The sequence below is a fragment of the Acanthopagrus latus genome, chromosome 16 (assembly GCF_904848185.1).
Source record: "Acanthopagrus latus isolate v.2019 chromosome 16, fAcaLat1.1, whole genome shotgun sequence".
Lineage (NCBI taxonomy): Eukaryota > Metazoa > Chordata > Actinopteri > Spariformes > Sparidae > Acanthopagrus > Acanthopagrus latus.
In genome coordinates, this window is record NC_051054.1 from 4,689,254 (window position 1) to 4,714,207 (window position 24,954).

At 42.4% G+C, this 24,954-nt stretch overlaps 1 protein-coding gene across 6 annotated transcripts in view; it reads left to right on the plus strand.

The window, feature by feature from the left end:
• The first annotated feature begins 3,708 nt into the window (after positions 1 to 3,708).
• stxbp5b (syntaxin binding protein 5b (tomosyn)) overlaps positions 3,709 to 24,954 on the plus strand; it is a 30,543-nt gene continuing 9,297 nt past the window's right edge. For 2 of the 6 annotated variants that reach the window (XM_037071260.1, XM_037071261.1), the window contains exons 1-19: positions 3,714 to 4,807; positions 6,988 to 7,085; positions 11,339 to 11,420; positions 11,728 to 11,828; positions 13,561 to 13,695; positions 16,078 to 16,141; positions 17,451 to 17,534; positions 17,967 to 18,090; positions 19,031 to 19,109; positions 19,775 to 19,929; positions 20,029 to 20,101; positions 20,745 to 20,892; positions 21,006 to 21,073; positions 21,187 to 21,227; positions 21,509 to 21,729; positions 21,927 to 22,111; positions 22,443 to 22,568; positions 23,428 to 23,579; positions 24,879 to 24,941. In XM_037071260.1, coding sequence (XP_036927155.1) covers positions 4,655 to 4,807; positions 6,988 to 7,085; positions 11,339 to 11,420; positions 11,728 to 11,828; positions 13,561 to 13,695; positions 16,078 to 16,141; positions 17,451 to 17,534; positions 17,967 to 18,090; positions 19,031 to 19,109; positions 19,775 to 19,929; positions 20,029 to 20,101; positions 20,745 to 20,892; positions 21,006 to 21,073; positions 21,187 to 21,227; positions 21,509 to 21,729; positions 21,927 to 22,111; positions 22,443 to 22,568; positions 23,428 to 23,579; positions 24,879 to 24,941 — 2,152 coding nt within the window. In that variant the 5' untranslated portion in view covers positions 3,714 to 4,654. Of the gene's footprint in view, positions 4,808 to 6,987; positions 7,086 to 11,338; positions 11,421 to 11,727; positions 11,829 to 13,560; positions 13,696 to 16,077; positions 16,142 to 17,450; positions 17,535 to 17,966; positions 18,091 to 19,030; positions 19,110 to 19,774; positions 19,930 to 20,028; positions 20,102 to 20,744; positions 20,893 to 21,005; positions 21,074 to 21,186; positions 21,228 to 21,508; positions 21,730 to 21,926; positions 22,112 to 22,442; positions 22,569 to 23,427; positions 23,580 to 24,878; positions 24,942 to 24,954 lie in introns of all 6 variants that reach the window. The other 4 variants (XM_037071258.1, XM_037071259.1, XM_037071262.1 and 1 more) reach the window with 4 other exon arrangements.

Consider the following 24,954-nt stretch of genomic DNA (forward strand, 5'->3'; position numbering starts at 1 on the left):
ACTGACTGTGTGTCCATAAACTGGAGTCCTTGAGACAAGTAATAGCAGCCTGTCCATAAAAAATGAATTCAGCTGTGTCGAAGCTTTAACGACACAGATTTGTCTTCTGTTCCCTGAAGGCCAGTAGAGGTATAAGAAGATGTCCAGAGTGTCTTACAAAGCAGCGACGGGAGCAGTAGTGGTCTCTGACATTACAAACAGCTCACAGTGGAAGCAGGATCTGGATAGCAAAGTGTCTCTCGACAGCGGACGTCCAGTCCCTGCCGTCCTGCTGGCCAACAAATGTGACGTGACAGGAAGGGGCAGAGGCCTGGTGTCATTTCGGGCAGCTTCTGTAAAGACACCGGCTTCATGGGCTGGTTAGAGACCGCTACTAAGATGTGTGTTATATTTTATGATAGGAGGAAAAAAAAAAACCTCTTTTACTGAATTATGAAAAGCACAGAAGCTGCTCCATGACTCCAAACACACTGAGGATTGGAATTCAAATGTGTTAAAACAATGCACTTTATTTTTTTTTCTTTCTTAGTTTTTTGTGATTGAAATTGGAAACATTACATATTCAAAAGAACAGGAGGAAAAAAACAATGCACTTTTGAAATCTTAAGTGGGAAACAAGAGTATTTCTCTGCATAGCAACAGACAATCAGCCTAATTGGCTCAGTACCAAACTGATCAGAGCACAAACTGTCGAAGATGTATTGAAGGACTTCATGAATGCACATCTACACTACAACACTCCCCCCTACTGACCATCACAGCCAATGCACTCATGAACTATTACTATTACCGACCTTAATGTTGTTAATTCAAGACTACACAATGTCCCTTAAATGAAGCAATTTCAAGGAGAGCTATATTGTATTATACTTTATTTTGAAACACATTTGGATTAAAGATTCATTAACAAATCATATTTTTACATCTGATTACACACCTTTCATACTGAATAAGTCACAGTCACACAGTTAAAAATTCACATCTGGGGATAAGTGACCCTGGAAGTTGTATTTACTTCATACAGCACATACATCATCCATCAGTCACTGATTTGATTCAGCACATTGTCTTGTAGATATCTGCTGCTGGTGAAACCTTGAACGTTCACTGACGTGTGAGGTTATTTTTGCACACCAATCTGTCCTTTGCTGTCCTGTAGTTTTACTTTTCGGTGTCCTTGCTGTGCATCTGGGGAACTGTTCCACATCCTGCTGCCGTGTACCTGTAGTACCACGGCTGCTTTTGTCCAAATTCATCCTCTATATAACGTGTTTCTTCTAAACTTGAAATAGTCCATGTGTAAAATCCTCACACTGTTTTATTATACCAGCATTTGTTCACTTTGCTGATCAAGTGAGCCAGGAAGGTAGTTTACCTCAAGTTGCAATTGTGCCTGAGGGAAACTGAGGGGAGAAGTAAAACACAGCTGCTAATTATGGATGTATGTCCCAGATACCAGGGACCTAAACTCAGGAGTCAGACAGGGATGCTGGCCCCAATAACTTCTCCACATCGGACACAAAAGCTCAGCCTCTTCAAACTTGTTGTTGTTTTTAAATACGACAGTCAAAATGGGAAAAGCACTCTCACTTACATGTGCATTATTGATATTGCCCTATTTTATCTGCCCTCCAGTGTGCATTTTCCACTGGTGGCTTTGTTCATATATTCATGATCGCATGAAAATTTCAATGTAGTCAAACTTGTGAGGAGGTTGATGAAGAGCGAAGCGGTGTGCATGTCTCTGCTGTCACTCTGCGCCTCCAGTGACCCATTTTGTAATGGCCTGTGTTAATTAAGCATTCACTGTCTGTGGAAAGCTGATGTAAATAAGCTGTATGGTAGACTGACTGTTCAGAGAAAGCAAATTCTGAGTGGGTGCCAAAATCCCAGAATGTAAATCAACCTAATCATTAAAAAAACAGATCATATCCTAAACCATCAAGGCAACCAATCAGACGTAGGAATCCATACGTTGTTGTCCATGGAGATGAATTGTGGCTGTAAGAAAAGCCTTCCACCACTACCAAGTGGAGTTAGAGTGCATGAAGCTTTAATATAAGTAGACTTTGCCATCTAGTGTACAAAACGTGCATGTGCAAAGATAGTTAAAGTGAGGAGAGCCTTCTACTGCAAATCATTTTGTGTCTAGAAATCAGATATATGTTTTCTTTCTGTTCATGCATGATGATACATCCTACATCCTTATCTCTGCTTGTTAGCAGTATAATAATGTGAAAATACTCAGTGACAAGCATTCAACTCTACAAAGAGAATGGTAGGCATTATGCAGAATGGTGTTGTCGTGTTTCCTCATGGTATTATTTAAGAAGTGCTGCTTAATTCCTGATACAAAAATCATGAGAGAAGCACCAGCCAATAAAAGTCTGACCCTACTAAATGACTCATCAATAAGGTGATCATTGAACCAGGTTTTCTGGTTTTTAATCAAACCAGATTTTCTGGTTTACTAATTCTCCGTGGAGAAAACATAACCTCGTTTTTCCTCCTTGGCAAACAAGAGGAAGGAGGAAACACAGGCTATCACATACAACAGACTGAATCCTGAACTGGGAACTGAACTGTTGACAAAAGGACAACCCTCCTATCAAATGTCTGAGTGTGGCAAAGATCTTTTGTGAAGAGGATGATGCACAACAAGATTTAACTGCACAACTGTGGTGATTCTTTGGATTAATCAAATGTTTTTCTCAGTGCTTCTTTTCCGAAAACTTTAAGGTTTTGATAGCTGTCACAAATGCGGCTCTTTTTTTCTTTTCCAGCCACAAGGCGTCACAGCTGCCCCTCAGCCAGCAGGGGGCCACAAAACACCAGATTCCTCTGTTAATTTCTACCCTATTATAATGTTTTAAACAGATTTTGTTACAGTTTTCTTTTGCAACTGTCTTTGTATATGTTGAAGTTCAAACATGACATGGTTTTGGACCCTCCATGAGAATCACACTGTAGACATTAGCTTGTTAGATTTATTGTGTTTGACCATTTTGGGGGGATTGTGACAAATGTGGCAAATGTAAGTAAAACATCAATCATCAAGATATACTTTAAATACCAAGAGTCAAAGTACTAATCATGCAGAATGAAATAATGCATATGATTAGATTTTAACTAGGCCTGATTATGCATGAAGGCTGGTAAATGTGGTTTAACTACTTTTTATAGTTTATCTGCGGGGTAGCTGAATGTCCCCTCTGGGATCAATAAAGCTTTACATGGGTTATTTCATCACGGGGACAGGTAAAGATTTAAAGTTAAAATTACTTCCCATCATTGTTAAATTTATCATTATATCTTATTTTATTTTTTTTCTTCACAACCATCTGGTAACACATGGAAATCTCTTGGAGGGCCCTGACCGGCTGGCTGACAACCAGAGAAAGAGGATGTATGTTGTACATTAAAACTAAATCTTAAAACTAAGTGAAGGTGTCAAGTAAATGTAGTGAAAGCGCAATACAGTGCACAATATTTGCCTCTGAATTGTTGTGGAGCAGCAAAAAAATGAAATACTCAAGTAAAATAGACTATGACTTCCTCAAATTGTATCTAATTATAATAGTAAATAATAAACTGTATTTATATTGCACCAAACTGTTTACAAAGGAAACTCAGGAAGATAGTATCACAGAATAAACACTCAACAGTCAAACACAAGGAAGTTTCATCTGAGGCGAGTAAAGACAGGGAGGCAGAACAGTGATGGGAAACACAAAAAGTCAGTATGAGTCTTTACAAGTAAAAAGAATAAACCTCTCAGAAGAAAGAAGAAAAGCATGGGATGCAAAAATAGTAAAGGAATGAAAGATGGAAAGATGCTTTGCTTTGTCTGTGCTCAAATGCTAATGTGTTTTAATGTGCTTCAGACTTTTATCGTTGCCTATATATTCCATGATGCATGTGTTTTGAGCCATCATTAACCTGCCAGGGACCTCAGTTGAAAAATAGCCAGTCACATTTTACACGATAGACTCTGGTCATGAATGTGCAATAAAATAGACATAAACATGAAAATTCAGTTTAAAAAATGTGCCTTCGCATAAAAATAATACTATAAAAGTGGGTTTAAAAGAAGTCACTGATTTCCTCAGCACAGAAATAAACTAAATGCATCTTCCACTACAAGTAATAGTTATCAAAACGTGTGTCCTGTGAAGATTTATTGTAAAAAAGCTACATTTGCTAGCTAAAATCCCTGTCGAGGTCACAGAATGAGCCGGGTCACAGAATGCGCCGTAACACCGTCCCAGCATCCGGGGGGCCGCAGTGCGCAGGCGCAATCCCCGCTGCAGTTCACTGCGTTTCCGTAGCCAGTTTGCTACCCGCTGAGCCCTGGCCGGGGAAGCAGCTCACGGAAACGATTGATCCCGATCGAATAACGCCAAAGCTGGACACATAAATGGCGGATTAACACCCACATTGGCAAGGACTCGCTCAGTCAATGTTCGCGACTCGGGTGCTTCGGGAGAGTGCGCTGGCAACACCCTCCGTAACATGTGAGATGTATACAGAAAGATATTAACTGTGCGTTATTTCGGCTAACTAGCTAGCAGCTACCCCCCCTCCCCTCCTCTATCCAATTTATGGTAGCTCGCTTGATCTGTTTTTCAAACCGTCGCGTCTGTACCGGAGGAAAATGAAGAAGTTTAACATTAGGAAGGTGCTGGACGGCTTGACAGCGGCTTCCTCCTCCTCCTCCTCCTCCTCCGCAACTGCTCAGCCGGGTACTCCCAGGGAAAACGATGTGGTCCAGGAGACTCTCCAGTCGGAGCATTTCCAGCTTTGCAAGGTGGGTTCGCGTTCTAACGGCAGCGGCTCACATTAACGGCTGTTTGTGCTCTCTGACAGTCAGATGACAGCGGCGTGACCAGACGGCTGGTGTTGTTTTCATCCACCACCAGCAGCAGCACCGGGAAATCAAACCGGTGTTCGCGTATAGGACCTAAAACAGCCCTCAGACATGTAGTCCAGGGATTAAAGTACAAGTTTTAAATGTAAGGGAGGGGGTGATTATTTTAATTATTCACTGCCTGGCTGGCTGCCTGGCTGGCTGGCTGTGTCCCGTGGTTGTATCCGGGGCTGTCACAGCACCAGGCTTGTTTGCATTGCACTGAATCCTCGCCTCAAGTCACTGTTTTTTTTACCTAATCACAGACCATCTTGATTTAAACTGTGTTCACATTTAATCAGGTGTGTCCTACTAGCTATCACATGCCTCTGATACACACGCAGACTGCCGTGAGAGCTGCTGCTGTCTCAGCAGATAAGATATTTAGAGATGAGGGCAAAATCTAAAGTCCTCCATCTGTGTAGAAATGCATTTGATTTAGTTTGAGTTGCTGTGACTGAAGTCTGAGTCTGATGAATCGAGTATATATATTAAAATGTGGGAGAATATCGTGCTAAAAAGACTGTAACTTTTGTACCGGCTGTCCAATTAATCGATGAGTTGTCAACTCTTAAATTAATCGGCAGCTGGTTTGATAATCGCTGTTAAGAAAAAGTCCCAAATCTTTTAATCCGGCTTCTCAGATGTTGTCACTGTTTTCTGACATTTTATAGACCAGACAAATAAATTACTAACTGAAAATGTGATTGACAGATTAATCTACAAATTAATCGTTACTTTAGATGCATATTTACTCTGAACAGGACTGTGGGTATGAGAAACTGATATAGTCCAAAGTCATCTTTGATTCCAGCTCTTAAATGTGAACGCTTTTTGGCTTGTGTACTGCGCTATAAAGATATAAACTGAATGTCTTTGACTTGTGGGCAAAACAAGACACTTGAGGACGTCATCTTGGGCTTTGGGAAACACTTCTCCAACATTTTCTGACAGTTTATAAACCAAACAACTCATGGATAGTCAAAAAAATCATAGACGCGTTGCCTTTGCACTGTGAACCTGTCTCCTCTCACTGTCTCATTAAATTCAGCATCTGTTGTGGTACAGTGTCGAGAGGAGGAGTGATTGAAGCGACCCACTCTTTTTGTGAACATTCAAGCATGTGACCAGCTACTTCAATAATCGATTAAGCCTTTTGAGTCACTGTATAAGAGGAAAAAATGGAAAAAAGTGTCTGATTCCAGCTCCTCAGATGTGAACAGTTTGTTTTTCTTTAGTCCTCAGTGACAGTAAACTGAAAATCTTTGGGTTGTGGTCACAACAAGACACTTGAGAACATCACCACGACCCTTTATGACTTACAAACCAGCATTTTTTGTCATTTAATAAACCAAACAATCAAAAAAGAACTGACAATGGAGACGATCGTCAGCTGCAGCCCTTAGTTAGAAAATATGCGAACCTTCCCTTTAAGTCCCAGCCTCATTTGGTCGGCGTAAATGATTTCCCAGACTAATTTTTAATCATGCATGGTTTAATAATCGAGCTCATTAGCTCCGGAGAGGTTTGGCCTGTGTGAAATGTGTTGAACATCTCCGAGCGCCGGCCCACCAGCCTCGGCCCCAGCTGGGAGCGAACAGGTCAGCTCCCCAGGTTACAGGGGTCGTGGCATTACCTGTGACATAATGCTACTGCAAGCTGCACAGCGCTCATAGATGGCTGGGCAAGGTTTCCAAGCCGAAACAATTGAGTTATAGATGCCTGACGATGATAACATTTTGGTGGCTCAGGGGGACGGCAAGATCCTGGCAATGAAGTGCACTCGGAGGCTGAAAATGTGAGCGTCAGGACGGAGAGAATGAATTTATTACTGATGTTTTACAGGATTGAGCCTGGCACGCATGTCAGATTCACATAAGAAAAATATTCCAGTCCCCTTTTTAGCTAATGTTTGTGCTTTATCCAATTTATTTTGATAATAAGACTCATTTTCCACATTGATGGATTGCATTTCTGGGAGATTATGGTAATGTTTTTTTCTCCACTGATGCCAGCTTGACTGGAGCACATGATTGATTAGCTGACTGGAGGTCTAATATAAATTCTGTTCTTTCCTGCAGACTGTGCGTCATGGCTTCCCATATCAACCATCCTCAATGGCTTTTGACCCCGTGCAGAAAATCTTGGCCATCGGGACTCAGAGTGGAGCTTTGAGGCTGTATCCTTTTTTATTTTCTCCACGGGAAAAATGAAAATGAAGGAAGCCTCACAAGGAAAGTAAAGCTTGGATGATTCCACTGATTCTTCCTCCACACACACACACACACACACACACACACACACACACACACAAACATATCCCAACACACATGAGGCTCATGTCTAACTTCTTGACATCCTTTTCTGCAAACGTCTAAGTCGCCCTCCGGCGTTGCACACACTCGGGGGGGATTGATCCAGTAAGTGACCCGTCTTCGCCTCCTGTCATCCAACCAGCTCAGAGGTAGACGCTAGCTGGGATGTGTTTGTGTGCCGCCAGCAGCCTCCTTCTCCTGGAGCACCAGGCTCATTAGTGGTATCTCTGCAGTAGCATGAACAGCTCCTCCGCCATATGCCGAGGAGCCAACCTCATCAACTGTGCTGCCCAGCTTGTGCCAGGATGCCACTTCACATGTGCTGTAAACATCACTGGACTCACACACACACACACACACACACACACACACGCACACAATCAAGCTGCTGCAGTGCCGTGTGGCCCCTCGGGCGGTCGTGAGTCAGTTTTGTATTTGTTTGTGTACACAGATAAAAATTAGTTTTTACAGCTAACCAGACAACTTCTCGTGAGTCACAACAGTGAAACCCTGCATGTGATGGTGTGTCCGTGTCCAGGTTATGCTGTTTACGTCATGTCTTCGGGGCTGGACTATTAATGTGTAAACACAGGGTTTCCCTTTGTGTTGATATCCTGCACGGGAGGCCCATCTGCTTTATTTAGATTTTCTATTACAAGTGGCTCCGTCCTCGTCTTTATCCACTCTCCAGATTAAGAGAGCATTGTGTTTGCACGGGCGACTCCCGGAGAACACACACCGCTTCCATGTTGTCCTAATGTGCGAGTTGGAGCTGATGGGATTACTGTCATTCAGGCAATAGGTCCATTTATCAAAAGACAGGCTGTATTGATCCACCTCATTGCCCCCGGAGTTTGGAAACGCTGCCACAGCTCAGTAGACATAAGCTCAATGAGGTGTCTACAAGCAATAAATGTCTGCTTTTACAAGATCTGTCTCTACTACAGTGTTTTAATCAGTGTGTTACTGTAGACCGTCGCCAGCTAATACCACACAGGAATGGAGGCCAGCCGTGGCAGGCAGAAGTGTTTTGAACCTTTTAGAGAGAAAGTTGTGCAAAATGGATTAAAACATTACACAACATTGTAGTTTGCATATCCTCTTGCAGCCTACTGGTCATGCTGAAAGTCAGAAGAAAACTGTTCCCATGGTCAGCCGTCAGGCCTGCAGCTTCCTCCTCTTTAGGCGTCTTTAATGCTTTAACTTTTAAGAAACTCTGCACAGAGCCTCTTCAGTTTTTTGATTCGTCAGCTAGCTAGATAGGATGACTTCCTGTTGAGATGTGTATCAGTTGACTAAACAAGAAAACCCGCTGATGTTGAAATACTGCGGTGGACCACAATGGTTTACCAAATGCGGAAGTGTTGTTGTGTTAAACTCTCAGAAGCAAAGTGGAGATCCTCACAAAGCTTCAGAGAGCAACATGTTGAATATCTGTTGAGGATATGACATCAAGTTGAACACATCTTATCTCCAGGATGACAATATAAATGGATTATATATATTGCATCTGACACTTTGAAAGAAAGGCTGGAGTTTACAGATTACTGCAGTAGTTTGTTGGTTTGTCAGCAGGACTACACAAAAACTACCAAGTAGATTTGGATGAAACTCTGATGGAGGTCGGGTCTCAGCCCAGAATAGAATATTAACATTTGGTGTGGTTTCCGGATGAGGGGACTGGTCCAGGAATTTCTTCTCACTTTCTTTTGCAAGATAAATCGTGTTTGACACTTTTGTTAATTTCCCAGGGAATAATGTGAGGATCCTAATATTATTCATCCACTACACAGTTTGTTGCCCTTCTGGGTTGGCTTTCACAGATCTGGTAGTTCAAATGATAGTTATGCAGTTATTGGTGGTTTCAAATTTGGAGTAATACAGCGCTTTTGAGTTTAATATTTGATCAGGCTTGATTGAATTAATGAGGACTGTTGGCTCTGGGCGAACGTTTACACTCGAGTGCCATTTGCTGACTGTTTTGCTGAAAAAAATGTAAAACAGCCGATCTAATTTCTGGCAATTTCTGCAAGTTGACATCTTAATGTCGCTTGTTTTGTGGTGGGAAAAATGTTGATACGGCAATATGTAGTGATGCCTCTTATTTTTAGAGAATATAATGCAGGAAAAGATGCTTCTGATTACATTATTGTAGAAGTTTAGACAGTAAAGTTTACTGTTAAACTGTAAAGTTCTCCAAATTGTATGTGTCTTGTATGTATCAACTGATTGATAACTACATCTAAGGGGTCATTGTAAAAATGTAAAATTGTATCTATGTGTGTATATCACCCCAAATCTTTCCCACAATGTCAATTCTGCCATCGACCGCAAAAAGTACCGGCCTGGCTCTAATTTTTATATACAAAATATATTTCAATATTATGAAAATTCTCAGCTCAGAGAAGAACATCACTTCATAGGAATGCAGCCTGTGAAACCAAAAAAGGACAAAACTTCTTTCAAATCACGATGAGACAATGTCCAAAATTTCAGATGATCTATAGTCTCATGTCATAAAAACATTACGATATCGATATATATCGTTCAGCTGTAGTGCTAAGTTGACTAGCGTGTCTCGACTTCCTGTGCTGACACAATCTTTGATATATAGGTTCTACTAATGAGATAAAGGTGTTGTAATCTGAAACTGTCTCAGTTGACAGACTCTGCAGTTTGTACCTGTGGCTTTTGATCGTGCAGTGTTGAAGGAAACACCGACAGAACGCTCCGCTCGCTCACGTCTGTGATAAAAATCTGGTGTTGAGTTTCATCTTTTCATCAATTTCCTGCTGGCCTAGAAAGTGGCTTGGCTCGGCAGCACCATTAACCTACATTACATCCGACTCACACTCCAGACACCTGTTTGTACTCTGATTAGTTAACAAAGCGGCAGTAGCTTGAATTAACAGTTATAATGCTTTAGAGGTGATGCTACTCGATGTTAGCGACATGAACACACATCAGTGTTGCATATTAACATTGCTGCCCTTTAGACCACCGCTCTGTTCTTATTTATGCACAGCCAGGGGCCATGAAACACGCTTAATGACTCTTCCTCTTCCATTGTGCAGCTGTGGAGACATGATATCCATTAATATTTCTGACGAATGTTGTACAGAACTTGCGGGGCCGGGAGCTAAAACTGGACAGAAAGGTCGCGGGTGAATGGGAGTTCAGTTGCCAGCGGGCTTTCGACTGGCGCCGGCTCCCAGTCTGAGAGTCTGTGCTCGCCTCCATCCTTGTGCAGAAGCGATGCCCACTGTTGAGCCTGTCCTGAAATGTTCTCCTGCAACCCCACCTTAGTTTGTTTTAGGCACTGAGGGATTGTTTGATCACAGCTTAGTTAATCCTGTTCGGACTTGAAATGCTGTGTCAGCTCAAAGTGGGCTCAGATAGTGAACACAGCCGTCTGTCTTCAGAGCCTTTCTTCAGCATTATGGCATCAAGAAGAAGCACCTTTTTGTCTGCATAGAGATTCGCTCCCTGATTAGATCTCATGCCGCTTCCTCCTCCTTCTCTTTGTGCTGGCGTGCACGAGCCGGTGCGCATGCTATCCATCTGTAAAAGTGATTAAAGGCTGGTTGAAGAAGACAAGCTTTTTCCTCCTCCTGCTTCTCATTTCTGTGCCGTCTGTGGAAATATTTGGAGGTTTCTGTTGGCTATGTTACAGCCCTGGTGCCTGCGTGGCAGTGCTCCACTGCTGCCAGGTCTCCGAGCCACACATGCATTCAGTTTGGCTCCTCTTTTAGTTCACACACAGTTCAAACCGAGGGATGTGCTGTAGGCTGAATGGGTGCTCCGGCTGTTTTTGAATGGACAGTTTAAGCAGGCAGTAACTATCTTCATAGTCCAATAGAGAGAGCTGAGAGAAAGTTGAACGTTTTGCCCTCATACTGGCTGATGCATGCGAATAAAGAAGGCAGGGAGCGCTCACTCATTTTATTTCTAGCTAAAACCAGTTGTTGTTTCATGTTCTCGAAATTAACAGTGCCTGTTAATGAATGCAAACTGAAAACATCAGTATCATTTAACGAAGCACAACACAAGATTGCTGTGTATCTACATTGTGTTTTCATACATTCGCCCAGTTTTCTTTGACCAGTCTGACTGTTAGCTTTGGCCGTGCAGGCGTGGAGTGCTACTGTCAGCATGAGAGTGGCGCGGCTGTCATCCAGCTCCAGTTCCTGATCAACGAGGTTTGTTGTCTTAACTTGCTCCTTGTTTGGTTTTCTCCTCCTGCTCTCCCTTAACTCTGAGTCTGACTACTGTTCCCTGTGTCCCTCTATCCATGTTCCTGCCAGGAGATAGGATACACACTGGTACTTATTCAGGCCATGAATCAGCTTTATTCATCAATTGATTTAACAGTTATATGCTGCTGTTGTGACCCACATGCTTCTATAATGCCCTCATAGTTATGTGCTGATGAAACAACCATATAAACTGGCCACAAGGTCTTTTGTGGATTCTGACAACCCCCCCTGTGTCTGACCCTCCCCTCAGGGGGCGCTGGTGAGTGCCTTAGCTGATGACAGCATCCACCTGTGGAACCTGAGGCAAAAAATCCCCGCTATCCTGCATTCTCTCAAGTTCAACAGGGAGAGGTAAAGTAACGCGTCCTTCTTTCTGCCATTGTTCCTGTAGTGATTTTCCTCAGGCAAAGGCAAAGAGAAGTAAGAAGGTCAAAGTAGCCCTCGAGCTGATGATGTTCCATTTGTGGTATTTTTTTTTTCATTTGTGGCCATGAAAGTTTTCTACACATCTATCCAACAACCCCCACGAATATTTTTTGTTAAGGCCTCATTCAGACCAAAATCAAGAGAGAAAAACTGGGAGAGTATCATCGTTTGGTCTGAGAACTCTGCCAGGATAGCTTCCCATTTGCAACAGCTCTTCAAGAGATGCTTTCTTCAACCGCAAGAAGTAGCATGATATTTCTCCTTCCTTGCTGATGCAGTCTCCTCACAGTGATGGTGTCAGTGGCACCAAGCAAAATAGCAAAATTTGAGCAATCTGGCGAACCTCTGAATGTGTATCCATGTCTATTTTTGGCCTATATGACTGTTATATCTGTTTTACCCTGACAGTGAACCTGTCATGTCAACAAACATCCATCTTAAGTATTACAGTACAGTATCAGACTATATAATCTTGTCATTTCATGCACAAGTTACTCTGGAAATGATTACGGGTGATACTTCCAGTGCTAGGCAGAACTAGTGTAAGGATCAGAGTATCATAATAAATGACACCCTGCCAGCATTTTCAAGTCGGCTATTTATTTACTAGATAAAGTTGCTAACCTAGATCTGCATGAATGAATGCCTGAAAGAGACAGGATCAGCGCTGTATTACTGTGGGACATGCAGGTTCTAGTTAGGTGAGGGGACGCACCAGAAGATGCACGGCTCATAATTCATGGCAGATGTCTTGGGGTCTAGGAATGAGGTCAATAAATTAAGTGTAAATCACTTTAGCAACAATGGTGTCAAGCAACCAGTCTGAAGTGATACGACACCACAGTGTGATGTCGGGTTGCGCTTCTCCCCAAGTTGAAGAACTACCGTTTTGCTGAAACGCCCAATTTTGTCTGAATGAGGCCTAAAATGTAATTACTGATCACTTGATGGATCAAGTTTTAGCTTTTAGCTCCTTGTATTTGTTTTCTGCTCCACAAATTTTCCTCTCACCACTCCCATTCTCAGTAGCAGCCGGCAGCTGTTGTCAGAAAATAACTGTATCTCTATTTATGCAATAAGGGCTTAACAAAAAAAGAAAATGATGGCACATTGAAAATTTTAAGTCAATGAAAACACAATGAGTGAACAAGAGTAAATACATGTTTTGTTCCTGGCTTTGATCAAGACAAGTTTTTCAGATGATGATTGTCAGATGTCACGTTTGAAGTTTGTCAAACAAAATAATTTGATAGAACTTTAATGTATAATGATTTTCCATACATTTGTTACCGAGCTTTATTCAAAGTGACCAGGCTCCATCAAAATCACAAAAACTATCACTGGAGACGTCTCGTATGACGTGTGGACAGTCGGACAGTTAACATCAGCCCTGTCCATTTGACATCCTTAATATGTTCTTCCTAGCAGTTGAGAAAAGACAGCAGTGTTTATTCCGTTATTCCTCCCCTCTGATCTATATATAGTCCGGCTTCATTAGTGTGACACAGAGCAAGGCCTTTGTAATTAAATCTTAGTCACTCGCTACTCCTTCCAGTTGGAGCAGCCTGATTAGGGACACGGGTGACTCTTTGATGGGACTGAGTCATGAGATAATGAAAAGCTGGGCTCTGATGGATCCTGATCTCCCTTCTTGCAGAATCACATACTGCCACCTGCCCTTCCAGAGCAAATGGCTTTACATCGGCACAGAAAGGGGAAACATCCACATTGTCAACGTGGAGTCCTTCACTCTCTCAGGCTACGTCATCATGTGGAACAAAGCCATCGAACTGTGAGTCTGTATTTCACAACACTCTCTGCTTTTTGTTTTTTTTTCTCCTTCTACTTTCTTCCCATTTGCATATCTTCTTTGTGCACTTGTGTGAGTTGACACTCAACCAGCAAACTCGGAAATGCAAAGGAATGTGTTAGCAGATACTGTGTGTCCTGCGCGCTGAGAATCCTGTAGCTCTGATCAGTGTGTGAGGGCGGCATGGAGGTGGTGATTGTGCCATGCCAGAACTTGCTGTTGAGACTTCCGGAGGTGTTTGCCTGCCTGATTTAACAGAACATCTGTGATAGGAAGAGCTCACTAGATAACCCCCGGGTGACTTATCCTGTGTCGCCCACTCCCTCGTGTAAACACCCACTGTGAGGATCACAAGGAATAGTACATCATATCCTGTGCATAGGTGAGCGATGCGCTGCTGGTTTCAGATATATCTTGGCAGGCGCCACACGCAGGTAGAATTAGATTTTGCTGGGTAAAATCAGTGTCACTGACTAAAACTCCTAGATATGATATGTAACGTTTCCAAATGAAACTCACAATATGTAACCCCTATTGCTTGGAGTCTTTCAGTCAAAACAAAACAAAAGATGTTGGATGCGTGTTATGCAGAGAGAGCTGAGCCGAGCTGCAAACTGCTGGCCAGCTGAAGAGGAAGACCACCTGGAGGAAGAACTACCTCTCTCTCCCAGACGATTGCAACCAAACCAAAATTACCTCAGTAAACTCTGAGATGGTACAAGTTAACTTAAATGCAGAAATGTTGAGTTATACCTCTAAAATGTCTAAAAATGGACATACCTCTGTTATATATTTTGCTGAGTTTTGTAATTCAGTTTTCCTGAGTGTTTCCAACAATGTTAAAACCCAAAGAGGATCAGAAGCTAAGTTTTCATCTGGTCGCTACAACTTCTGGGAGCGAGTCAGAGAGGGAGGAAGGAAGTCAGCGGAGGAGACTAAATGTATCATGAAAAAGGCCAAAGCACCTTGAACACCGCTTCCTGAGTCACGTAGTTTTCATTTGAAGTTGCGATTGTTTCATAATGAAGACAACATGATCCTAAGCTACTTACTGTGTGTGTTTTGTGTGCATTTTAATGTCTTGGTTATAGTAACGCCTGAATCTGTGCATGAAACTAATAATGTGACAAACATTATAAGGGAACAGGAAAAACTTTAGCTCATCAGAGTTACACTTTCTAGGTAATTCTTCTAGGGCGCCCACCAGCAGGCTAAAAAAAATTAATAATTCCAGACGGTGACTGGCAGCTAAAATTGGCAGTAGAGTATAAAGGTGTGTGGGTATGTATGTGTGTGAGGCTGCCGGTGAAATCTGATAAATTGCCGTTTCAGATCTGGGAGTTGAAAGTGTCAGAGCACCAAAGTATGCCATCAGCTCAGATAAATGTCTCCGACGCAGACAGAGGAGATGGGGAATGATTTTGGCTGTCTGACTGCGAAAATGATTAAAGAAAGGAGCTCTCGGCTGTAGTGTGAATTTTTCCAACACGATATTCACTTCGTTTCTTGGTGGACTAAGTGTCCGGCCTCTGATAGAGAAATCTTTTCATCGCACTCTCCGCTTCAGAGTTTGTTGTCTCTGCAAACTTGTGAATTTCACAGTCAAGGTTTCCTGCAGAGGACAGAAACAGCCTTACAGTCTTAATGATCATATTTAGCGTTGCAGTTGAAGCCTGGAGCGCAGCTTACACTCATTATTGTTTTTGTGAAATGTTTGTCTACATTTTCATACATTCAAACAATTCTTCATAAGTCTGTAAAACATACTGTAAATGTATAATGATCATATATATATAAGTTGTTTGTGTTGATGGCGTACCATGTGGCGATTACCGGCTGGAGTCCATATTCCAGTCCGCCCCTGCTTTTTTACTCGCTGCTACATATCTGACTGCATCGACTCATCAGCAGCAATGAGATCATTAGCCGCTGGAGCCAGACCACATTCAGCGGCAGCAACACTTTCTTTAGGCCAGACCTTCACTTCCTCCATGCCCCTTGCTCTGTTGCCACGGTGATGCTGTCTCCACACACTGTAATCTCTCATAGACCCTCATGTGACCCGGCTCTCTCTTCCTTCTCGCTCCTCTATTTGTCTCTCTCATATGTCATGACTCTCTCTCTCTCTCTCTCTCTCTCTCTCGCTGGTGCACTGATGCACATTTTCATCTTATACTCCTTTTTTTTTTTTTTTTTTCCTTTTTGGACGTCTTCCCTAATTCCACTGTCTTCTTCTCTTCCTGTAAAAGCTAGACTGTTTGTTTTAGAAAACACTTGGGATACATTTTATTTATCAGTGTTGCATCATGTCAGTCAGGCAGTGACACGCACTCTTGTCTTCTTGTTTCTCTCCAACTTGCACAGATCCACCAAGACACACCCAGGGCCTGTCGTGCACATCAGTGATAACCCCATGGATGAAGGAAAGGTAACTGATAGTTGACCACGATATGTGCTGTGGAACAAAGTTACATTTCTACATTTCTTTTCTATAAAAACAAACTGTACAGTTCTGTGTGCTCTCTCCTCTTCTCTTTGGAGAACCGCTCCTGTGCAGATGGCACAATGTCAATACGGCTTGTGCAGACTGATAGCAGAACATCTTCAGCTAATTAAAATATCAATGATACACATCAGAAATTGGCGTGAAAATCAAAGAGAAAATGTTTCTTCCCAGACTAAAGGCTTACACAGTGTTACACAGACAGTGTCATGGCAGAGGAGATGGAGACACTGATTGTCTTCTTGTTGCAACAGTGGCATCATTAGACCAGAATGCATTGGATATGAATGCAGGATGAACACATATTTATGCCCATACATCACTCTTTGATTGAATGCAACAGGTTGATCCTGCTTACAAGAAGGTTTTGTCTTTGTCATTTGTCTTTTTTCTGTTATATTTACTTCTGCAGTCCAGCAGCTTCTCTAAAAAAACTGGCTGCAATTTTACTGTTTTTATCATTCCAATCTTTTGGTACGATCACCCACAGACATGCTCTCAATCTCAGATTTCATTACACATCACTTGACATATTGAATAAAGCTGTCATGCTTGTCTTTTAAACATTTTTCAAAAGAGTTATTACTCCTGACCTTATCTGGATGCATCAGTCTCTGTGATTTGTTTCATTAATTTCAGCTCTTCTCCAGGTCTGTTGTGAAAGTAGAAACATCTGAATTAGTGACTTTTGTTTTTGTTTCACCACAGTGTTGCACGTGTTGCACGACTGCTTACCTCCGGCTTTTGTGAAGAACATTAGGGAATTTCCTTGTGCCGTCTTAGACAGACATTTTTGTTTGGAAAAGTGAGACACTCACATGATGTCTGTAAATTCACAGCCAGAAACAAGGAAGTGAATTTGAGATTGTGCATATCTGACTTAACTCAACTCACTGCTCTGAGTGACTATCAAATTGACAAAAAGTCAATTAAATAAGTTTGTACTTAGTATGTTAGAAGTTATTTTAGTTTTCTTTATTACGATATCATAAACATACATTTTGTTTTAGTTTGTAAGTCAAATATAACTTCAATTTTACTATTTCAGTCAACTAAAATGTTGATAGTTGGTTTTTACTTTAGTTTTTAGTGAACGTTGTTTTGTTGTCAAAGTCCCTGTGAACATGACGGGCAGTGATGATGAAGTCGTGTTAACTCCAGGCTGAGTTACATGTGTCAAATGTGATTTCACAGCCGTGTTCTGAGCTTTGCTTTTTTTCTCTTGTTATTGCAGCTTCTGATTGGATTTGAGTGCGGGGTGGTGGTGTTGTGGGACTTGAAGTGCAAAAAAGCTGACTACCGCTACAATTATGATGAGGTAAGGCATTATTTCCTTTCTGCTCGCTGCTTATGAGAGTATTCGTTAGTTTGTTGACGCTTTCTTTTCTCACTGCTGGTGCGGCAACATGTTCGCTCGTGATTGATTTTGTATAATTTGTCACTTCCATCACATGTGACTCAAACCTGAAACATCTGCTCACTGGGACCCTTTTAGATTCTGCCTCATGAGCTTTCATTTCAGATTACTTTTGTTGTTGTTTACTAGACAGTGGAGCTTCTGTTGGTTTCAGTCTTGTCGGTGGGATTTGTCGACAGTAAGAACAACATAATAGAATAATCCAGCATTATCCTTTTAAACAAGTTGCGCACAGAGCTGCTACAAATCTTCTTATTTATCGTCGCACAGCTGTAAAATTTGCATGTGCTTTACTCACCACACACTAATGACGTGCTGCTGTTTGTGTTCCAGGCGATCCACTCAGTCGACTGGCACCATGAGGGTAAACAGTTTGTTTGCAGCCACTCCGATGGCACTCTGACCACATGGAATGTAAGAGCTCCAGCCAAGCCTGCACAGATCATCACACCACATGGTAGGAACTGTTGAACACACGCACACTGTAGTATTGTTTATATACACACACGCACCAGCAGGCACGCTGGAGAGAAGCCAAGTATGTCTTTAAAAGCACATATTGTGGCTCAAAGTCCCTCCGATCTTAAGGGGTGTGACTCGTGTATAAAACAGATGGGTGGTGGTGGCGGCAGGTCCACGCCTGTACAGGAGCAGCCACCATATGTGCAGCGTTCCTGCAGATCAAGGGTGCGTCTGTAAATCCTGGCTGATGCTCTACACTAAAATGAGAGCGTGGCTGTTCAAAGCAATAGAGTCTGCTCTCTCTGTATGAATCAATAAACGGCCCAGCTGTCTGAAAATGGCTGAAAGAACAACTTTCCTATCGATATGCTCTATTAGACAAGACTGTAGCGTCTCTGGTGCAAGAGCTGGTGTTGACGGTGAGGAGGATGATGATGAGACATACTCATTTTTAAAAGTCAGCTTTCCGTTTCGAGCGTTGAGATCAAAAGCATGATGAGTGAAACTGAATCGCGTGCGTCTGAAGAATCAAAAAGAAAAGAGAAGAATAGACCACAAAGCTAACTGATAGCGGTGATAACTCATCTGAGATCATGGGTTTTCTTCTTTTTACAGAGACCCTTTATTGATTTGTTTGGGGAGATGGTTTACTCGTGAGGGAAAAATTGAGCTGAACAGACCTGACAACACTGCCAGAGATCCTTTATTGACATGTTCAGGAAAATGGTTCACTTGGGGCATATTCGAGAAACGAATTTCAGTAACAAACTGAATTTCTGTCTTTTTGATGTTAATAATTGAATCCCAGAAGAGTGGTATTTTTTTTTTGTTCTTTTGGCGTCTGACATTTGAACTTGCTGGTTAATTTGCAGATATCCATCAGGACAAAGTCAAGCTGACACCTATTTTTTTTTTTTCCATTTGACCTCCATTAGGAAAGCAGCCTAAGGATGGAAAAAAGCCAGAACCATGCAAGCCTATCCTGAAGGTGGAATACAAAACAACAAGGGCTGGGTACGTGTGATGGTAACAAGTCCCCACCCATCCTGTGTCTTAACGACTCTGGTTTAAAATCCATATCCTGCACTGAAAGTAGCCTTTCCTGTTTTTCTGTCACAGCAGCAGCATGCGTCTAACAGGCCCGTCCTGTGGACCGTGTCCTGCTGCTGATGGAAATTAGGTGGAAAGCTGTCTAATAATTATTTCCATGCTCCCACGGGCTTTGTTTTGTTGTGATCATTAGTTAATGATCATGACAGATGATTTGTTGTTCCATTAATCACATTGTGATGATCACTTTTAACACAATTATCATTGTCTGAAGAGAACGAGCTTGTTACGTCAAGGTCACAAAGGATAAGACAGAACTTTCCTATAAAAACATGACATAAAAAAATTAACTGTTTCACCGAAGCTGATCTAATTATCCCTCACATTTTTTCAGGTATTAGAGGACAGGGATTAATATAGTTGTCATTATAATTAAAAAGTAGGCTCCTCCCTTCATAGATGCTTTCGAAATTGGGGCGAAGAATCTCCAGAGAATGCAGGAAAATTTTGGTGTCCCTCTTCAGCCGTTCACCACTGACTGAACCCAGTAGCTTTTCACAACAAGCTGAAATGTATTGAACAAGCAATTAAAATGCTTGTGTGTGTGTGTGTGCGTTTCCTGAACCCAGGGACCCATTCCACGTCCTGTCTGGAGGTCTGTCTTACGACACAGTGGGGAGGAGAGCCTGTCTGACCGTGATGCATGGGAAGAGCACTGCCGTCCTGGAGATGGACTACCCCATTGTAGACTTCTTAACGCTGTGTGAAACTCCATATCCAAATGGTGAGCTGCAACACCCGCCCTGGACAGGTTCTGTCTCAGTACTGGCTAAATGAAATGACATCCTTGTTAATTTCGTGCTGTTTTTGTTTTCTGTGCCAGACTTTCAGGAGCCTTATGCTGTGGTGGTCCTCCTCGAGAAGGATTTAGTTGTAATAGACCTCGGACAGATTGGGTAATTATTCTGCTTTCTAAATATAGAGCGTTGTTGGTATGCATCAAGGAATATGGGTGTTGGAGATCAAGCACGCTATAAATAGGCAGCATTCAAGAGATACTGCTAGTTGTTAATGATGATGATCATTTCAGTCAGAGATGTGTGACTGAGACGGCTCAGACAAACAAAACAGACAAAATCAGATATTCCTCTCTGCAGCTGTGATAATACATATTATACAAGTATATTACATTTATAGGACACACAGGAGCTGTCGCAGTCTTTTTTCTCACCTATTCTTCACTGGTCTCATAGAAAAATAACATAATTTATCAACCCATCAAGCAGACTATCACAGGCAGCAGTGACACAAGTTGAATTGTACTCTATATGTGGGTGTCAGAGTGCAGTGGTTGCACTTCAAGTGGATATTATTCATTTTTTTAAGCAATGATTCCTCACAGTTATCTTTTAGCATTAGATTTGATTTGAAAACATTAGCTGGGACATTTAAATGCATCGATCAGTCAGCCAGAATATTTAAAGGCATCCGCTGGCAGCAAGCAAGTTGTCATTTTCATCTCCAGTTGATGGACAAGTGTAGCTTCTTTAAAGATGTAGTGTGTTTTCAGATCTGACCTATTGCTCATTGTCTTGACAGGTACCCAATATTTGAGAATCCATATCCTCTGACTATCCATGAGTCACCGGTGACCTGCTGTGAGTACTTTGCCGACTGCCCTGCTGAACTCATCCCTGCACTTTACTCTGTCGGCAGCCGGCAAAAGAGACAAGGTTACAGCAAGAAGGTAAGCGATGTGTACATATACTGTGTACTGTGCTACTAAACTGGTAACACAACTGTAAGATGCCTGCAAAACAAACAATTTCTTATAAATACATTTCTGATTCCTTTTCTCAGGAGTGGCCCATTAGTGGAGGAAACTGGGGTCAAGGCACTCAGAGTTATCCAGAGATCATAATCACTGGGTAAGTGTCCAATTATCAGTGAATAAATGAATCAGTCAGTTTATTTTAATTCACAACTGTTATTCAAGCACATGGTATTCGAATGATCTCATATTTTATTGTTTTCTCAATAGACATGCTGATGGGTCGATCAAGTTTTGGGATGCTTCTGCATGTGAGTATTTTTGTTTGCCTCTCTGATAATATTTATGGAGGTATGTACAATATTTTCTGACACTGGATGTGTGCCCTCAGAAGTCATATTTCAGGGAACATTTATGAACTTACATTTACATGGCCATCAGCTTTTAGGTAGCAGGCTATGGTGTTGAAGCATGTATATACAAAACAGTATCATCTGCATAAATATCTCCACTCTCTGAACTACAGTATATTATTAACCTAAACACACAAGGCAGTTTATCTTTCCAATTTCTTTTTCCCCTCTTCTCAAAGTTATGCTTCAAGTGCTGTACAAGCTGAAGACTGCCAAGGTGTTCGAGAGGGCTCGCGGTAAGGAGGAGAAGCCGAGTGCAGATATAGTAGAGGAGGACCCGTTCGCCATCCAGACCTTGTCCTGGTGCCCCGAGAGCAGGATGCTCTGTGTGGCCGGTGTGTCCGCTCACGTTATCGCCTACAGGTTCAGCAAACAGGAAGTCACTACTGAAGAAGTGCAGGTGGGTAAACGATCATCGTCCATCACAGTGGCACAGATCCCCGTCCTTAGTATTTTATTTTATTTTTTTGAATCGTTGGAACGCTCAGGGAATAGACGGTCCGGACAGAATTTCCTCCAAGGCCAGAAGAGATAAAAGTATTCTGAGTGGTGACTGTCAACATGTCCAAAAGCTACAACTCTACCTCTTGTGTTTAGCTTTTGGAGGTGCGAATGCAGGGCGAGTTCACCGATGGGGACTCCCCCGATCCAGGAGGGGATCAGACCCCCACCCAGCTCACCCCGGGAGCTTCCTCCAGCCCCCAGGAGAGCGAGCCTCTCGCCCAGCCCTCCACAGGCAGCAACTCCTCCGACGGACCGCGGGACAATATACCATGCCTGCAGTAAGGACACGTTCTTTTTTAGCTAGAATCGGGATCACTTATTTAGGTCATTGTGAAGCAGGTTGTCACTGAACAGATAAAAACTGATGGCAAAAAGATCATTAAACTCAGTAATGTAGCCATCTATTCTCTCCCCTCAGTCAGCGTGCTCCATCCCTCATCAGCACACCAGGGGAACATAATCCTCCTTATAAAAAATATTAAAAATGATGAGAGTGTTTTGACAGTAAAATGGTGGAAAGGGGAATAACAATAATAAAAAGTGATGATATTGTCAGTGGGGCTGATAACTCATTCCGGCGTGTCTCATCCTGCTGTGTGTTTAATGCAGGGTGCGGAGCTCCCCGCTGAAGCAGTCTCCGGGCTACCAGGTGGAGCTGGTGATCCAGCTGGTGTGGGTGAGCGGGGAGCCACCTCAGCCAATCACCAGCCTGGCTATCAACTCCTCCTACGGCCTGTAAGTCTCTACGCCACACGTACAGTTGATCACATCACTTTATGCCCACACTTGTCCTGATAGCGGTGGTTATCCCCGTCCAGCAGCTGTTTTTTGAGCTAAATTTGTGCGCCTCAAGGTTCTTAAATTGCATCCTGTCTCGCAGATGGCAGCAACCATTTATATCTCACAACTGTAAATAAAGCCTGCCTGTAATAAAGCTGACCCCCTACTGGCCACAGGAGGTATTGTCTGCATGATCCTGATTAATTCAATCCAAAATGAAAACCATAATCGAGAGCATTAATTCTTTTGAGTGCGGAAAGCTACGTCCTCATGTTGTACGCTTGTGATGTTGTCATTATATTGAAGTGAAGTTGTGCCATGGAGAGACGCCAGAGGACGGAACACAGATTCAATAATTTTATCAGTCATTAGTCAGAGGCTAAGTTGCATTGTAGGTTATGTAGACATCAGATCAAAACTGATACAGAATAACCAGATATATCACCTTTTTTGTTTCCATGCATTCTTCTTGCTTTTAACAACCTTTAAATTGCCCACAATGCAATAGCCACTAGTGACATCACTGCAGGCAGTTTATCAGACTACATGCAGCTTCCTCCGGAGCCAAAAAAAGCTTGACACCATTTTAAGAAATATTTAGTGTATGTTTTGACATTCAGGTTTAATGCCTTTGTTCAACTTTAGTTAAGGCTGTACAGATTTTAAGGACATGCAGCATTTGAAGATAGTCCAAGAAATGAGATCATCATAAGCACTGGGCGGACCTTCTCCACTGCAGAGTTCGAAGGGTTAAAAGTAAAAATAGCATCCAAATCCTGACTCCACAGTGTTCCTCTTCCCTCCTGTGTTTCAGTGTGGTGTTTGGAAACAGTAGCGGCCTGGCTGTGGTGGACTACCTCCAGAAAACTCTGCTCCTCAACATGGGCACGACGGAGCTTTACAGCCCATCTGACCCCTACCAGAGGCAGCCTCGCTCCCCGCGCAAACAAAGACAGCCCTCTGGAGGTGAGCTGCACTCGGTAGCTCAGCACCAGCCCTGACTCACATCTTTTAACCTTGAAATGAATGCATTATATATTCAGTACAATGAGCAGTTAGCTGACTCTGGTTCTGGCTGTTGAGCGGCGGGTTGGGGAGGCAGGACTGACACTTGGCAGCGGCCTCGACTTCACACCATGAGCACCGCCCCCTGCAGTAGCTCCTGTCCCTCAACAGGGGGCATCACTGACAGCTCCTCCATCTGTTCAGTTGGACAGAGCAGAGACAGTGGAGCATGCGTGTTCATGATCTGTGCAGTCAGAGGGACTACTGCGATAAAACAACACATAATTCTTAATATCTGCTTGCTGTTTCTGACTTGTCTTTTGTTTTTGTCTCTGTCTTATCATCCTGTCGTTCTCTGTTTCTCTTCATTCTTTTCAGTCTCAGTGGTGTGATGTTGGATTCAAGACTATTAACTGGACCCTCTGTCATTAAAAGCAATCTTAATGTCTGATAGATGTATATTTACTATTTATATAGTAAAAATATATTTTACTACTCAGAAAGACGACATGTTATGGAAGCAAAATGTCCAAATTGACCAGTGCAAGAAGGAAAAAGATATTTTAACCGTCAGTGTTTTGCCTGAAAGACAATTAGAAATCCAGCATCAAGCTTCTGAGACTCTTCATCTTCTTCTTTTGCACCTCTGATTCATTATTTTTTTTCTGATTCACTGTCTTCACTGTCGGCCTCTCTCTGTGATGAAGACATTCCACCTAAGACGTCTTGCATGTCCAGACTTTCTAAATTGTATATTGAGTCTCTGAAAAAACTTCGCCCATCTCTTGTCAGTAAGTTATGTTGTGTCACAATTTCTTCCTCCCCCAACAGTATCATTTCTCTCCTCTAAGCCTTCCCCCTTTTCTCAATCCCTGATTTTGATGAAGCGCCCCCAAAGCCCCGAAGCTCATCATTGGCTTCTTCACAAAACATCAGCAGTGACCTGGGGGGAAATTTTTTAGACTTTGGTGCACTTGATCAAAATCAGGTAGTTTATCTTTAAACCCTGCTTCCTATTTTACTAGATTAAATCTGCTGACAGCTTGAGTCAACAGATTTGTTCTAGATCTGTGAATTGAGCTCAAGTTTGGCTTGTTTACTCCACTGCATGTGTAGCTGTCCCTGCCTGTTTTCAGATAGGTGACCCTTGATTATTTCCACATAGGTGTTGGCATAGCTCTTTAGTTAAACTTGCTAAGAGTAGTCGAAGTTTAGGACTAATTCTGCCAGGTTTAATTACAACCTTTGTGGCTCCCACAGCTCTCGGTGATTCCAATGATGGCTCCAACACCTCAGAGGATCGCTGCAAATCTCCCACGTCAGGTAAGCCTCCCTA